Genomic DNA, 17,786 nt, shown 5'->3' on the forward strand with positions numbered 1-17,786 from the left:
TCACTATGAAGTCAAAAATAGGAAACAAAATAACAGTAAAGTATATTGGTGGAATAGACTTTAAAATAAAGACAATATTTTTGCTTCAGACAACCTATATGTATTTATCACAGGAAGTATTTTGGATTCTTTCAAGGAATTGTGAAGTCCACAGTCTTCTTAATTTTCATAGATAGAGCGCTGTGAAGTGGAATTGAGACATGCAGAAGAAGTGATCTCTTTCAGTTGAAAAACATGCAATGTTCATGATTTTATGAGTTGAAACTTAACCCAAGAATTCATTGCCTAGTCTTTGTTTAGTTTTGTTTCGTCTTCCCAAAAGCAGAACACTAAATCTTAGTTACGAACAAGAAATATATAATCTTTGAGTCATGCGAATGAGACAAACATGATAAAGAATGAGAATGGACAACAGCTGATGGGAGAGAGGTACAAGGGAGAACATATGCATCCCTAGGAATCTTGATACCCCTATTTTATCCCTCTTTCATCCACCATGCACCATGTAACTGTAGACTGAGTACCTTCCTCTAAAAACTTGTTACTCAATTAAAAAAAATGTTTAAGAAGGGTTTCATTAGACCATTTCTAATTTCTCAATATGACACCACATTTTGTAATATATTTTTATTTAATTGGATATCAAACTTGTATCCACTCAAGAAAACATCTTAATAGGCAAATCAAATCAAACATGAATTTCCAGTTTAAATTATTTAAATTTCTGACTAGAGATTTCTAAGAATAGCCAACACTCATTTTTATTGTTAAAGTGCTGTGACATTTTCAAAATCAGCAGAAGAGGTATTTCTACTTAATAGCTTGTGTAAAATGATAACATGTCTTATATATGATCTTGCATAGGCAAGACATAAAACATAAGTCCTGATTTTAATGCTGTTTTGAAACCTCTTGTTAATTAAAACTTAATTAAAGACAGCCCTTATCTAAGTCTAGCCATCATCTTTCATTGTGAGGGGTTCTGTGATGGAATGGATATGGAATAATGAACTTTCTTCTCTCACCCCAGCAGTAAGTGGTCCTTTCAAATCAGAGTTTAGGTAGATGGGCGGCGCTGTGTGTGGAAGCTTGAAAGCGCTGGACCCTCCCCCTATGTACCTGGCCTGTATGTAAACAGAGAATTTTAGTTTCTGATCTAATATCATGGAATGATTTTCATTAACATAAACTCATATTAAGTCATAAAAATAGTATAAAAAATCATTAGCCCTGGGGCATGAACAGTGCATGCATAGTAACTTTAATAGATTAAGGAAAAAAAAACTATTAATATTGGATCTGTGCTTCACAAGTAGACATTTCTATTATGTGCAGCTTACTGATCGACACGCCATGCATCTAGAGACTTCCATTCATTTCTTTTTAACTTCATCCTTCCCAAATAAATTGTATCTTTTTTTCACAGCTCTGTGAAAAAAACCACAAGCATCCCTCACTTAAAGTTTTGTCTCTTTGAAGAGTTTTGACAGTAGCCCATTCTTAAGACTTAAATCTCTAACTGCTTCTATTTGAAGATTCATCACCACTGTATATTTAAAAAAAAAATTAAAAATTTGATATTTAAAAAAAAAATCTGTTTTGGAAATTGGGCTTTCCAGATGGATTACTATTGATACTAGTTCACTGAGTCTTCATGCAAAAATACTGACTTTAGAGTTTCCTGAGTCTAGGGGCAGAATTAGCCAGTCTGGTACACTCATATTCAGGATAGAGTATTCATTAGTGGCCCAAAATGGGGAAAAGTACTGGATGAAAAGTTGAAGAGCATACAAATATTAATGAATATACATACTCTAAAGTAAGTTAAAGGTGAATTGAAAAAAAATTAACTATCAACTCTTAACATTGAATAATCACAAAGTTTGGACAAGGGCAAGGGTCTCAGAGAAAGATTTTAAGTATAAAATTAGGTCAATATTGCCTCTTTATTTTCCTCTATAAAGATCTTATTTTTGTAAAAATATTGAAAATAAGTAAGGTTTGAGATGAATTAGTAAATACTAATTTCACTTTTTTTTGTAATTTTCAAACTATTCTCTAATTGCTTCCATAGGCAAATCTTTTTATTAACTTTATTTATTTCAGTTATTTTGATTAGACGGTATGATTGAAATATAAATTTTATCCATTTTGAAAATAATGAAAATGACTGTTCTATAAAATCATCTTTATGTGTTACACAATTTTTATGTGATCACGTCATGACTCTACCAAACCACTGTGACACAGCAAATACTCTATGAAAAACATTTGATCATTAAGGTTGCTTTGGTGTGGCCTTCTGCTTTCCAAAAGTGTTTATACCTAATAGGACTAGCTGTGTTTTTTGCAGTTACTTCTTAGGCAACAACTCATATTTACATTTCAAAAATCAGAAGCTAACTAGACTCAGCCATTTAAGTCACATTAAGGTAATTTTGGTCAATCAGTCAGCAAATTGGTAAATAAATATTTACTGAGTGTTATGTGCAAGGTACATTAAAAGTATATTTGAGGGGCACTGAAGCATAGTTTTTATCTTCCTAGAGTAAATGTGGAAAAATTTTTAAATGGAGTACTTTATCCAAAATTTACCTAATTCTATCACCAGAAATAAAAATTATGGGGAAAATGAGAACTCTCCTTCTTATGAAAACTATATAAAGTAGGTCCTTATCAGTTAATATTATACTTACACTGTACTTTTTTTCCTAAGAAAAATTCAAAGAATATGAGAATTCTATTATTTAAGATGTCTTTCTTCTTCATAGAAAAATTACCAAATACTAATGTGCACAAAGTATATAGACTTTTAATTTTAAGTAGAAAACACTGACACTTAGGTTTCCAGGATTTATTTCACGATTTAAAATGTAGGAGTTAATGAATTAATAATTAATGTAAGTTTATTTCTAATTAGGAAAAAAATCACTACCATAGCCTCTGATAGTGTAAAAATTTATACATGCAATAATAATTGATTCCTTTTCAGAGAAACAAATGTTTGACCATCATTTTCAGGCTTAGAGAGTGTGGCCATAGATTCAGAACTAGCTTGAATGAATGCGACAGTAATTCAACATCTTTGGGAACAGCTCTTGCTATGAGTGCAAAACCATTTGGACATAGATTGTTCACTTTGATTATTTACAATATAAAGGTACCTTTTGGACAAAGCACTTGTAAAATCAGAAAATAAATAAGTATCCAATAAATGAATGAATAAGCTAAGGAAAATCATTCTATAATAAGCAAAATGATGCTCTTAATTCATAATAAAATATTCTATAATTATCATGCAAAATATGAAGATAATACAGCATAGTGAATCTTAACAAGTTTACTTTATCTGGAGAATTGCATCATTTATCTATTTCTCTTAAAAAGTGCTAATCTGAGCATACAATAATAACAGAAACTTTACCCAAAAAAGGCAGATTTTTAGACTATGTGTATCACAACATTACCCAAATTAATAGGAGGGTTACTCTAGTGGATAGAAAAAATATTTTAGAAAAGTAATTTGATTACAAGCAAATTCAAGGACACAGCTTAGTTGAATCAATGAAGCACTACTGGAAATAAAATACTTATTGTGACAATGAAGTACTGCACTCTTCTTATTATTAAAAAATAAATCAGACAGTATTTTTCTACTATGCTGCATATATAGATGTGCTAGCATCTCAACATATTTGAATAAGACATTATTTTAAGTAAATTATACTTATATAAACGAAATGAATGAATAAATATATATTTTCCAAAACATGTTATCTTAACTTCATGCTTCAGGTGAATGCAGTCCTTAATTTTATTTTTTCTTTAAAAGAGACTATAACATTCAATGCATCCTAAAGTTCTTTACTATAACTTCAGATAAAAGAAATGCTGATAAAATTAAGGACTGTATTACAGATAAGCAACTCAAGAATGTTAGTGCTTACTGTCTGTCCATCGTCTTAAAACATATTACCTTTGTTGCATCTACCATAAACCCAGGATCTAAAAGACCTCCATCGTTGTGATCATGATCCACCTCATACATGTTATAAGATGGATTGCCAATTTCTACATTGATTCCTCCATTGATAATAGGCTGTCTTCTAATAGTTTTTGTCCTAGAATATGTGAACATTAATGTAAGTTGTCTCAGTATTACGATCATGATACATAAAACTATCGTATTTGTAGATTTACTGTCTTATTTTAATATAAATCACAGAAAGTTAATAAATAAAGTGCAGTTAAAACAAATGATATTTTCAAGTCATGGAAGGACAAAAAAAACTCTAAATGTGATTAAGTTTTTTCCCAAAAGTATTTAGACTTAACAATAAAAAATGCACTTGGAACATATTCCTCCTAAATAGCTAATACATTAGTTGAAATTGAATATTCACTAGTTAATTAAAAAAAATTAATGTTTACTTATTTTTGAGAGAGAGAGACAGAGCACGAGTGGGGGAGGGGCAGAGAGCGAGGGAGACACAGAATCAGAAGCAGACTCCAGGCTCTGAGCTGTCAGCACAGAGCCCAGTGCAGGGCCCAAACTCAGGAGTTGTGAGATCAAGACCTGAGCTGAAGTTGGATGTTCAACCAACTGAGCCATCCAGGGGCCCTCTTAATAAATTTTTAAATTAAGTTTTACCCTTTATTTCTGAAAACCATGACTAACAAATAGTGATAAAGAATCTTTGAAATAGATTGTTTTCAATACCCAGGTCATCCTTGGTTCTGGATAATAACTCTATAGACAACCTACTGCTTCCAGATCTTTATAATTGCCTATTCAAATAATGGTAAAATCATACTTCCAGGAATATATAAAATAAATACATTATTTGTGAATTTAATGCACAATTTGTGATATACAACACATGTTCAGTATCATTGTATTGACATTACTAATCCTACACATTAAGATAATAGGATACACTTCAGAGACTCTTGGTGTTTCATGGAAAAACTACCACAAATGTAAAATTCTACTGAAATTTTAATTAACATGTCCCCTTGTTAGTTTTGTTAGAATATACAAATGGAGCCATCCATTAACATAACAAGGGAGAAGAGCTGTCTGAATTTTACTCACTTTAAAATGAAATAGAGGGATAAAATGGTTTGAAAACAAGATTTTGCAGTTGGAATAACTAATGTTTTTAAGAATTAAAAGGAAAACATTCCTACATTTTCTGTAACTGTGTGTGTAATTTATTTACTGACTGTCTAAATGATTGAATCTTACCTTCTTTTTCTTTTACAAAGCACTAAACCAATTACTAAGGTTGTTATCAAAGTCACCAGGAGGACAAGAGGCACAATGATGGCAATGCTTCCTATTAAAAAAAAAAAATGAATAGGAGAACACATAAATAAAGTGAATTAAAGATTTATATAACTGAACACCTTATTACACTAAATCATTTGACCACTGATGTAATGAAAGTAAAGCTCAGGCCAAACATCTATATTCCTAGTTCATAACTATGTTACTGAAAAATCACTCTTGTATTAAATACTGATTTGCTAGAAATGTTTCTTTAGATATCTTTCATTTATGTGTTGCTGTTAAATACCTTGAGGTTTAGAAATACTGTTATCTTTGTCAGCCAGAGTCTGATTCTCACTATACACATTTACTTGCAATGATAGAAGTAAATACATGCTGGTAACTTCTTGTAAATCAGTGGTGACTGAATACAAATTTATACAATTCCATTGGCCATAATCCCACCTTTACTGTTGTTCCTTTAGCTATAAATACTCTCTCTCAATGAGTACATGTGCCTAGTGTATCTAGGCATCTGATGGCAGCCTAGTCAAATGGAAGGTCATCAGCATTGGATTCAGACGGACATAGGCTTAAATACCAGTTTCACAACATAGATTGAGACCTTGGATAGGTTATTGAAAACTTGAGGCTCATGCTCCTCACCAATAAAACAGACAAGAAGACCTACTACACAGGTCTGTTAGCTTGATTCAACAAAATGGGGGGAGGGGGGGAGAGGAAGAGCAAAAGGGATTGTTTTTCTTAGGTTCTAGCCCCAGAATAGTTTCAGCAAAGTAGATCTGACAAGTTGGTTTTGTTATAAATGTCCATTTTCACCTTTTTCCCCCATGTATTTTAAAAAATGATCTTAGGTTCTATCACCTATCTTCAAAATGGAATAAAATATCTATGGAATAGATCTTCAAGAGTGGTCAGAGCAACTGGGTCTTAGTTTTTATGCATCTGAACATAGGGGAGAAACAAAATTGAGAACCTCTGCCCTCCTTTTCTAGCTTGGCAACAATAGCAACCTTTTTCTCCCCATCCCCTGCATCCCACCCCCCTCCCACCAAGAGAGGGAGGAGACAATACCCCTTTGCTGATAACGTGATCCATAGGAAGATACACCTATAGTTATGTAACTTATGCAGGAAGAAACTTGAATATGAGGTTTGCTTAATAACAGGAGTATGAAGTTGCTCTATCAAGCACCTAATGTTAGCTTTTCCAACAAATATCTTGAGACAAAGGCTTTGTCTATTTAGAATAGAATCTGGTTGATTCAGTTGAGTCATGTGGAAACTAAAACAAATGAAACCCCAAACTAATTGAAATTTAATGCGGGGACCTCGAATGGCTCAAGAATGAAACATTAGGAATTATTAAATATATTAATCTCCCTCTGCAAATACATGTGCATGTAAAATACTGTGGCAGAAATGAATGATAATGTTTAGCACAATAAGCAGCTGCTTAGGGACAATAAAACAGTAAGATCAGTTTTGATAACTCTAGACAGAAGATATCTATGTGAAAAATAGTCCATCCTGGAGATCGCTTACCAAGATACCAGAAAGTCTTTATTAAGGAAATCTCATGTGTAACATAATCCAATTTGGAACTTTAAACATCATTTGTTTAAAATAACCAAATAACTACATCTTCCATGCAAGAAAAAAATATGACTTGCCTTATGTAGTCTGTTCCTAAAGTGTAAAATTCATGTTATTATTTCATATTCTTACCAAACTATACTACTTAGTGAGTTTGGTATTATATTACCATCTTGGTTTTGGGAAAGTGAACTTTATATGAATGTGTAATTTATTAGTAATAAATGAAAGTAGAGAATCTGGCACCTTGGATAGTAATTAACATTTATTCACAAGTTTTAAATACCAGTGAACAGCTTGGTCTCTTCATAAACTCTGACTTCAACTGACTGATCATGACTTTATAAATATCCTTACTTCATTATCTTTCTTTTTTGTTTTTTGCTAAAATATCTGGTAAATTGGTAGATGTTAAATACTTACCAATCCTGGTTTTAAGGTACATAAAGTTACTTCCCCTCACTGCAATTGCATATTATTATAAAATGTATTTGTTGTATATAGTTTAATTCCCATATAAGGTAGATATGCTGTTATATATACATGCTAAAAAACTTACCAACCTTTTTCTTTTTCTTTCTCCCATCACAGATGGCAGTTCCAGTTGCTTACACTGCAGCACTCTGTTTAAGAGTCTAGACTTCTAAAGTTTATACAACCAATTAAGGTAACTGCAATAATGCTTAGTGTAGCCAATAACTAATTCAGGGTGGCAGTTGGGCAAGTTTTAAAAATTTGGTTTCATAAAATTTTATATTGAAGGGAATCATTGTCAACATATACTTTTAGAATTATAAGAGAGATATTTATCAAAGTAATTTTTTTTCCAAAGTAGAATATATAGAAGTAAATATATTGTAACATATATCAATCTTTTTTTAGCAGTAAGTTATTGGTGGATTGTTCTAAACTGATTTTTTTAAAAAAAGCACATTCTGTACTTATTAAAGATGGAGACGATATCTCAACATCTCAATAACCTTCTCACATAGAACAAACCTTCCTTTGCAACACTGTTCTGAAGCCTCTTTAGGTAACACCTCCCCATTAGAAAGGACTATTTTATCAAATTGTTCTATTGAAGAGACCTTCTCCTGGGGAGAGTCAGGATAGCACAGCAGTTGAGAGAATAGACTCCGGAGCCAGGCTATCTTTGTCTAAACCTCAGCTTATTAGCAACATATCCTTTGGCAAATTAGTTATCTTTGTCTCAGTTCACACATCCATAAAATGAGTGTCATCATTAATATCACATCATAGTAATGTAAATAGGATTGACCATCATACAGGAAGTATGACACACATGTTGATTAAATAATTAAAAATATATGTTGCCACTCTGCTTGAGTTGGGGAAGGTGGTGAGTTCACTTTGGGACATGTTGAGTTTGAGATTCCCATGGAATACAGATGATACAGACATTGCCATGGATATAGACATGGATATTGCAATTGTGCAGTGGGATCTATGTCTCAAACTCAGGAGACAAACCAGGATTGAGAACAGAAATGTAGGGGTAGTCAACATAGAGTTGGTAAGTGAGGTTGAGGAATTATGAATCACTGGGGAGGGTGTGTATAGTGGGAAGTGGAGAATGAGTTATCCAGAAGAAAAAGAGAAAGAGTATCTCACAAAGAAGACAGAATTGCTTCAAGAGAGTTAAGAAGGGAGCCAGAATAATTCAGTGTCCTGGAAGTCAGAGGAAAAGGACCTTTTGTTTATTGGTAGAAAGGTATAAATATTAAACATATCATTAGAGTTGACCTCTTTTGACTTGTTGCTATATATTCTGCTTTTAAATGGATGTTTACACATATCCATAAATGTGAAAGTGGATATGTTTTTGTGAGTAGGATATTTTCTCTTTGGCACTGGGATAAACTGTAATATTAACAGTCATAAAGAAAATATCTTCACTTTGTATCACTTTCCCTCTTGTCCCCTTGATGCCAGCACACTGGTCTTTCAATACCTTGGACATCTTTAACTCTTTCCTGTTCCAGGGTTTTTGTACCTCCTGCCCTTGTGTTTGAAATAGCCTCTTAGCCTCTTCTCTTTATAATCCTTCAAATCTCAGTTTACATACCATCACCTCAGAGAAATCACTCCTGACCTCAGTTCTCCTCTGCCATTCTCTATTTTTGCTTCACTTTTGCTCCCTTCACAGGACCAATAAAACGTTACAATTATTTTATAAATCTGCATGCTCACTTGTTTGCTTCCTTGTTTTATTGCTGTTTACCTTTCTAGAACCTCAGTTTCATAGAAGAGGCAGTCTGTCTCACTCACTGACTTGTGGCTGGGATCTAATTCAGTACTTGACACTTAGTTGAGGCTTGATAAATATGCCTTGGGAGAATTAGGACAAAGGCATTATTTTGTTGCATTTTTCAGTTATCTCTCTAAATTTACAAAGTTTTAGGTCCTTGGTATAACATAATTAATTTTTTTTCTATTTTGAAACAGGATGGTATAAAAGAGATAAGGGCAAGATAGGAAAAAAGGAAACACAGACCCCTAACAGATATCACTTCTCTGTTGTCACTGTATTAAAATACAGTATCTGAATATTACTGCCTCACAAATGCTGAGTATATTTTTATCCTCCTTAATTTTAGCAAATATGAACAGCATAATTCAAACATTGAGCATTCACTCCCTTAAAACCTTAGGTAAAATTGAAATAGAAGTATACAAGGAATATTTTATCATGTTTAATTTTAAACTCTTCAAAATAACTTCAGAAGAGTCAGACTAGCTTTTTTTAAGTGGAACCTCAGCAGAATATTCTAGGATAATAGATCTGTTTAATTCCACAGGCTGATTTTTAGAATCTTTAAACAGCAACAGCCAGAAAACATCAGTATGACTACTCTAAGATGATTAAGAAATCTGTGCATCAATTGGAAAGGTAAATCTCCTTGCCAGTTGACAGTCTTCAGGCCAACAGAAGCCGTGTATTCTTTATTATTCCAAGGTCTGATAGTTAAGGAATGTTTTACTCTTAGTGGAAATGCAGATCTGAAAACACTGCTAAAGTATCTATCTTTTCCTATTGGGTGGATGACTTCTCTCCAAGTTTGGGGAACATTTGACAACCATTCAAAACCACAGGGCTTTAACAGAGAATAAAAATAATCCTCTTACCTCAGGTGGGATCAGTTTACTTTTTTTCCTTCTTCCAGAGTTATTGAGGCAAGTTTTGCTAAGCATAAATGTCTGATGATAAGTACCTTTTAATAGTGTCATTATGTGGTCAACTTTGCTCAAATTTAGGAAAATTTGACATTTACAGAGCTAATAGCCCTTTCAATGTGCATTGATACTTCTATTAAATTTAACGACTTTAAATCAGTGATGGAAGGAAGAACGTTAGAATCTTTGGAAAAAGGGCTACAAATACTTGCAACTCCTTCTTTTTGATAGTCCCTTCTCAGAACTGTTGCATGCAATGAAAGGCATCGGCCTTATAAGGGAGTTTTATGGCCATGTAAATAATTGGAGATAGCACCCTCCAATAAAAACATCTGGCATTCCCTCCTCCAATCCACCTTCCAAACACCAAGCTTTCCCTTGTGGATGGAACTTATGCCAAATTAAAAAAATTCAATTGACATACTACTCTGTATCCTTCTTTCTTTTCAGAGAGTTTATCAATAAAGTTGTTTTTGACTCTGTTAAAGGCTATGTATCTCATTTATCTAACTGATAAATCACCATAAACAAAAGGTTAAAGTAACTTGTCTTCAGAATTCTCAACTTATAAATTCAGTGTGTTCTATAGGTTAGTAACTCGAAATGTACTTTTTGCTAAAAAACAATGCTATTAATGATTGCTGAGTTTTGTAACTGGTTTACAAAATCATATATAAATTAGTATGGCTCCAGAACTATTATTTGTAATATGGGTATAAGCCCTACATCCTGGGAAGAGAGAAAAGGAAGTATTTCTTTCCCTCTCCTTTTTCAATATCAAATTAGGCAAGGCATATTCGTGTCCTGTACTAACTTTTATGAACCAGTTTCTCAAATTCCAGTACTCTATTCCTACAGTAATGTCCCCATAGTTTTCTTAATGCCCTGCCCTTCCCTTTCTCTTCCTTTCTCCTTCTTTCTCTTCCTTTTCCTTTCCCTTTCCCTCCTTTCCTTTCCCTAAGGAGAACACACAAATTCCAGGGTAAACCCCCAATAATACTATATGACCAATGATTACTCATCTCTGCAAATTCAAATATTCATGTCTAGGCTATTTATTCTAGACCTATTTGACATTTTTCAAAGATGCTCATGTCTATTTGACCAAATTAATTTCTAAATGGTGGAAATTTGGACAGTTTTGCTTAGAGAATTTCAAGCAGTGATAGAGAAACTATCTGGGGGCAGTTGGAACAAACAAGTAGATCAGCAAACACTAGGATCCTACATCTAGGATATAAAAATTGCATACTTTTGCCTCTGATAGTTCCTTGCCTTTTTTACAAACTCCATAGTATGTTTTTTGTTTTCAAGAAAGTTTTTTCAGGGGTACCTGGGTGGCTCAGTCAGTTAAGTGTCTGACTTGGGCCTGGGTCATGATCTCATGGTTTGTGGATTCAAGCCCCGCATCGGGCTCTGTGCTGACAGCTCAGAGCATGGAGGATGCTTTGGATTCTGTGTCTCCCTCTCTCTCTGCCCCTCCCCTCCTCATACTTTGTCTCTCTCTATCTCTGAAGAATAAATAAACGTTGAAAAAAATTTTAAAAAAAAGTTTTTTTTCACCAGCAGTGACGGACTAGAGACAAAAATGCTGAAGTAAGCATTTGTCAATCAGGGATATAATTTTTCTTCTTCAAGAATAAATTTACCCACTTAATAGATATTACATATTTCAAAAGTGCTTCACTCATAATAAAATTGGTGACAATATGTGTAAATTGGGAAACTTTCATTTTGAAAATTTTCACAAAATTGTTTAAAGTTGTTAAAAATACATGCGTAGACACACAAATGATGATGTAGATGGACTTTCATATCAGTGACCTGCCCTAAGACTATAACTGCACAAAAAAGGATTTGAAAAATGTTAAACTACATTTTAATACACTTCAAAACCAATACTTTAAAGATAAGCAATAAATCAACCCATGATCCTTATTTTCTTGTTAATATACTTTTCTTTAAGACTCACCAGTCACGTATGCTCTCCAAAAACATACTGAAATGCATTTCAAGAAAATATACTTTGCTCTAATTAAAACATGGAATTGCTTTTTTTTCTGGAGCATTCTCATATCTACTGTGATATTTGAAGCCTTAGTACACTGACGTTTCCCATTTCCCAAGAAAAACTTATGCTAGGTTTGCAGATGTGCATTCTGAAACCTGCCAAAGTTTGAACTCTTTCTACCTGAAAGAACACGTAAATGCTGGATCTTGTCACCATGTGAGCTCAGTGCTCTATCCTTCCCAAAACACCTGATTGCAATATATCTCCTGAAAAATTCCTTGAAGGAGAAATTCCAAGACTCAAGTCCCCCAGTAATGGCATAAGAGAATGATTTCTGTACCATGTAGAACATTCATCATGGTAAGCTGAGGAACTTACTTGTGTTAATATTATCAGACTTGCTGCTCTTTGGGGCTGGTCTCTCACATTGTGTGCCTGACCAGTTGGTGGAGCATCTAGAAAAATAAAAAAATAAAAAAAAGAAGAAGAAAAAAAATTGGTTCATAACAAAACTCACAAGTCTGCTAATGTACTAACTTCCAACAAAATGAACTAGAGGAGCCAGCCATCACAGATTCGTAAATACTAGGTCGAGATTTCTGCTAATGTCCTGTGTATTGCCAATATGCTGAGGGTAACTTCAACTGTACTTCACTTGTTGAAAAACTTTAAAAATTTTAGGTTTATAGTCATTTTTCTTTATGTCAAATCATCAATTTAGCATATTTTATAGAAAAACTGAAATCTTAAGAATTGGGAATTCATTTAAAAAGTACTGAAAATTATAAGTAACCACCATAAAAACCGAGTTTGCCCTTCAAGCAAATCCATCTTTATTAAGTTTCTGGGATTTTTTTTTTTTTTCTGGCTTGCTCTATGTCCAAAGTGTAACTAAACACAAAACAGCAAATGGTCATCTGTCTCAGTTCAAGCTACATAATTTTTACTTTTCTAATCACGGATAGGGAAATAACAGTGTTTTCCCATTTAAAATCAGACTCCTATTAGTATGGAAACAAGAGAATGTGCCCAGGATTTTTGTGGGAGAAGTTGTCTTCCCATTTCCCCTTAGAGGTACCATGACTCTGTGATAAGAGTACAGCAGAGGATGAAAATAATAGATTTGATTAAAATCCTTTACTTAAACATAAATCACAGCCATATAATTAGCTGGTTGCATCAAAATAAATGCTGGAGTAGTTTTAGCTATGTTTAAATAATGCCTATTGGCTAACACAAGATGCCTCTGTGCATCTGTCAGAGGAAATCCACAGAGAAACCATTTAATTGGCTTCAGTTCTTACCTAAAATGACTGTCAAATACTACCATATTAAGAATAGTTGCACACAATAAAAGAACAGCTTCCAGAACCATTCCAAGTAGATCTTTCTGGGCATGGTGGCCAGACTAAATAACTGCAATTTCAAGGTTTCTGCCAATTCTGTCATAGCCAATTCAGATAGCTGAAGCTGTTTTTGGAACTAGGCTTCAATGATGCCATGTGAATTATCTGGGATATTCATGAAGAAAGTATTGGCTCTCCTAAAACATGGGAAAAATCTCATAAAATCATTACTAAAAAATTCAAATTGTGAAAAAAATTTGTTTCATTAAAACATCAATGCCAGCATAATTGACAATAATGTTACAACTCAAGAATATAGTTATTTGGTTAATAATGATATTGTAAAAGTATGAGTATGGAGTATGGTTTAAATGAAAAATAATATATTAGTATTAGGTCATCATTCATGCATCATCTTACCTTTTTGTTTATATTCTTTATAAAAAGCTTACATACATGTTTCGTATACACATTTACTATATACCATAATGCAATAAATCATTAAAATAGATAAATAAGGTTTAGGGCCAGGTCAATGACTGTCTACATTCCTGAATTGAGGTAATGGAATGAGCGCCTTTTCATGTAATTATAATAAAGTGAACAATGAATAAAGCTGTTGATTTTTAAAAATCATTTATTTTCCTCTTCAGTTGTGGTTTTGCAGATGAATGACCTAGAAAATTGTTCCAATTCTTTACACTTTTTAATTCTTGACACAACCCACAGATAATTTGGAATAAGGTGTTTAGAATGAATTTGTAAACACATCAGAATGAATTCTCATCACTGCAAAAAAAAATTTTTGTAATGTAACTTTATGTTTGTCAAGTCTTCCTGAGGATGCTTCATACTCCAATGGGGGGGGGGTGGGGAGAAAACCAATACCAATTGCTTAATAATTTCATTATATAGCTGATGTATAAAAGGTTATTTTTGCCCAATTACATTGAATTACAAATTAAAATAAAAATTTGCTCTTTACATTACCTCTTTTGGTAACCAAGCTGAACCAAAAGAAAACAAACCTAAATCAGGGCTGATGTTAAATAAGAGGAATGACCTGAGATATATTTTGTTATGTTACGATATATATTTTTGTTATGATAAGAACCTCTGGGCTCATCATTACACTGAGATGCTTGGAAGTAAAAAAAAAAAAAAAAAAAGGAATTGCTCAGGAATGGAAGGATTAAATACTAATTGACCAGATTGTGTTCTGATATGAACGTCATGTATTTCAAGTACTTTAGGAAGTTATGAAAAATATCGCTTTAGAACTCCAAAAGAGTAAAGAGAGATTTTTAAACAAGATAAATATAGTGTGATTCTTAATTCTAAACTGAAATCATTTAGGTAGGACAGGTGGTATTTGTTAACAGTATTGATTAATTACCTATTTTATCCATAGTTTGGAATCCAGTAATTATTATGGATAAAAGAAATCACCTGCTCATGGTAATAAAGCTTTTCTGTTTTAAACTATGGAAGCACAATTAAATTCCTAATCTTCAGGGAATATTTTACTTATTACATACTGGAAATAACTCTGAGAGACTGTGCTGGAGAAATAATTAATTTTAACTGTTATACATCTTAATCAGCTGATGATCACCTTGCAATTTTCCCTATACTCCTTATAAAACAATGTTTTATGGCCAAAGATAAAATATGTTCTACTGTTCTACATTTGTTCCCATTTCAAAAAATAATCTCTTTTGAGATATTACATAGAAATCATTACTCTTGTTGCCTACATTACACAATGACTACTTAAGGCATTTGCTGCTCCACGAGTTCTTCTTCCAGTGGTTGATTTAAGACCAAGTATTTTTACCATCTTTACAGAAATTCATAAATCTTCATACTGTGAGCAGACTACAATGATCAAAGCCATTAATGGCAGAGCATTTAGGAATCGGAATGTCTGAGGATCATCAAAATTTCCTGTCCAATTCCTTACTGAATCATTTGCATTATCATGCTGACTATAATATCTTTGGCATCTCTTTTTCATTTTTCCTCAAGCAAAATCCACAGTCCATGCCCTGGTCATCTTTAATCTGTACTGTTGCAATCCACTGCTCCCTGCTAATCATTCTCAGATGATTGTATTCAAGTTAGTCCTTCATGGCCCTCCCTATATAATATATATCTATATCTATCTACATCTATATAGCTATAGATGTAGATAGATATAGATATATATCTATATAGATAGATATATAGATATAGATTTAGATATAGATTATAATCTATAGATTATATGTAGATATCTATATCTATATCTATATATTTCTTACCAGCACAAACACCTGTATATTGTATATCATTCCTTTACACTTATTCTATAAGTGTTTCCTACTATCCTTAACCTTAGGACAATAAAAATTAGCTTCCTTTTCTTGTGTTTGTCACCATGGTGGTCTGAATTATTTAACTATTTAAACACTTTGGTGAATTAAAAAAAATTAATGCTTATTTATTTTTGAGACAGATCATGAGTGGGGGAGGCGTAGAGAGAGAGAGGGAGACACAGAATCCAAAGCAGCCTTCAGGCTCTAAGCTGTTAGCACAGAGCCTGACACAGGGCTCGAACTCACAAGCCATAAGATCATGACATGAGCTGAAGATGGATGCTTAATTGACTGAGCCATCCAGGTGCCCTGACACTGGCAAATTTTAACTAGTATTGTTGGGACATGGATATAGAGAAGAAGGTAGAGAGAGATTTATTTAAACTATCATTTATCCTTCTTTCTTCACAACATCATATAAAGATATTACTCCTAGAAGTTTTTAATCTTTTTATTTTTTTTCATTGTGATAAGTGTACTCTTCGATCCCAATCCCCTATTTCCTCTATCCCCTTACCTACCTCCCCTGTGGTAATCATCAGTTTGTTCTCTATAGTTAAGGGCCTGTTTCTTGGTTTGTCTCTTTCTCTCCTTTTTTCCTTTGCTCATCTGTTTTGTTTCTTAAATTTCCCATATGAATGAGATGATACTATATTTGTCTTTCTCTGATGCTCTTCTCTTAGCATTATACTTTGTATTTCTATTTTGTTGCAAATGGCAAGATTTCATTCTTTTTTATGGCTCCTAACAATTTCTTGAAGTCAATAGCTGCCTGGTAAAGCGTTATAGATTTCACTTTGTTTTTGACTTCTTCCCTTCTCTCTAAGGCTATTGACATTAAAAAGAAAGATAATTAACTGCTGCATTGTTTTCTTAATCTTATTCTTCAACTTTCATTATACCTATATGTATACAATAGACTTAATTACAACATATTTTATATTTCATTTATTTTATATATGTATATATATGTGTGTGTATATACACACATATGTATATATATACATATATATACACACACATATATATATTTACACACACAGTGGAGTATTACTCAGCAATCAAAAAGAATGAAATCTTGCCATTTGCAACTACATGGATGGAACTAAAGAGTATTACACTAAGTGAAAATAGAGAAAGAAAAATATATGACTTCACTCATATGAGGACTTTAAGACAGAACAGATGAACACAAGGGAAGGGAAGCAAAAATATTATAAAAACAGGGAGGGGGACAAAACATAAGAGACTCTTGAATATGGAGAACAAACAGAGTTACTGGAGGGGTTGTGGAAGGGGGATGGGCTGAATGAAAGGGGCATTAAGGAATCTACTCCTGAAATCATTGTTGCACTATATGGATGTAATTTGGATTAAATTAAAAAAATAAATTTAAGAAAAAATTCTTTGAAATTATTGTATAGTTACAATATACTCTTTAAATTATATATTCTGAGGCACAATGAAATAACTTTGTGTAAAAGGAATAGTATAGCAGATATTAAAATGAAGGAGAGTGAACATTTTTGGAATATAATAAGTTTGGCAATATAAGGGTATAAAAATAATCTTTAAAAAGGAACAGTTTTTACATTTAAGCATAGATATAAGACATATAATTAAACTGTCCAAAATAGTGCTGGCTCTGAAGAAGTAGAGTGACCGAGAATTGAGAACATCAGATAAAAAAATACTGAAGGTGTATTAAAATCTGAGATATTGCCTTTTACTGTGTAACAATGATCAACTTACATGGTCTACGAATGTCATTTTGCAGAAATGTCTTGAGTCACCTGCTTTGGGAGAACTTCAAAATAAAATAATGAGATTAATAACTACTCCCTCTTTTCATCAAACTTAAAGGTCATGGGACTCTTCGGACCAAAGTAAAATTCAAAGGTGAACCTTAAAGCAATTTGGAATTGAATTTCTCCATATGTATATATATATATATATATATATATATATATATATATATATATATGAGAC

General features: G+C 32.8%; 1 protein-coding gene and 1 long non-coding RNA gene across 2 annotated transcripts in view; one reads left to right on the top strand and one right to left on the bottom strand.

Moving 5' to 3' along the window:
* Positions 1-11,453, top strand: part of LOC123379347 — a 45,677-nt gene extending 34,224 nt beyond the window's left edge. Inside the window, exons 2-3 of the long non-coding RNA XR_006583730.1 lie at positions 7,480-7,555; positions 9,708-11,453. This is a non-coding gene — a long non-coding RNA (uncharacterized LOC123379347). The remainder of the gene's footprint in view (positions 1-7,479; positions 7,556-9,707) is intronic.
* The window catches only part of LRP1B (LDL receptor related protein 1B), a 1,940,511-nt gene that overhangs the window by 2,318 nt on the left and 1,920,407 nt on the right, over positions 1-17,786 (bottom strand). The window contains exons 90-93 of the mRNA XM_023259298.2: positions 12,473-12,549; positions 5,249-5,339; positions 3,977-4,121; positions 1,026-1,124 (exon numbers count right to left, since the gene is read on the bottom strand). Coding sequence (XP_023115066.2) covers positions 1,026-1,124; positions 3,977-4,121; positions 5,249-5,339; positions 12,473-12,549 — 412 coding nt within the window. The remainder of the gene's footprint in view (positions 1-1,025; positions 1,125-3,976; positions 4,122-5,248; positions 5,340-12,472; positions 12,550-17,786) is intronic.

The sequence above is a fragment of the Felis catus genome, chromosome C1 (assembly GCF_018350175.1).
Source record: "Felis catus isolate Fca126 chromosome C1, F.catus_Fca126_mat1.0, whole genome shotgun sequence".
NCBI lineage: Eukaryota > Metazoa > Chordata > Mammalia > Carnivora > Felidae > Felis > Felis catus.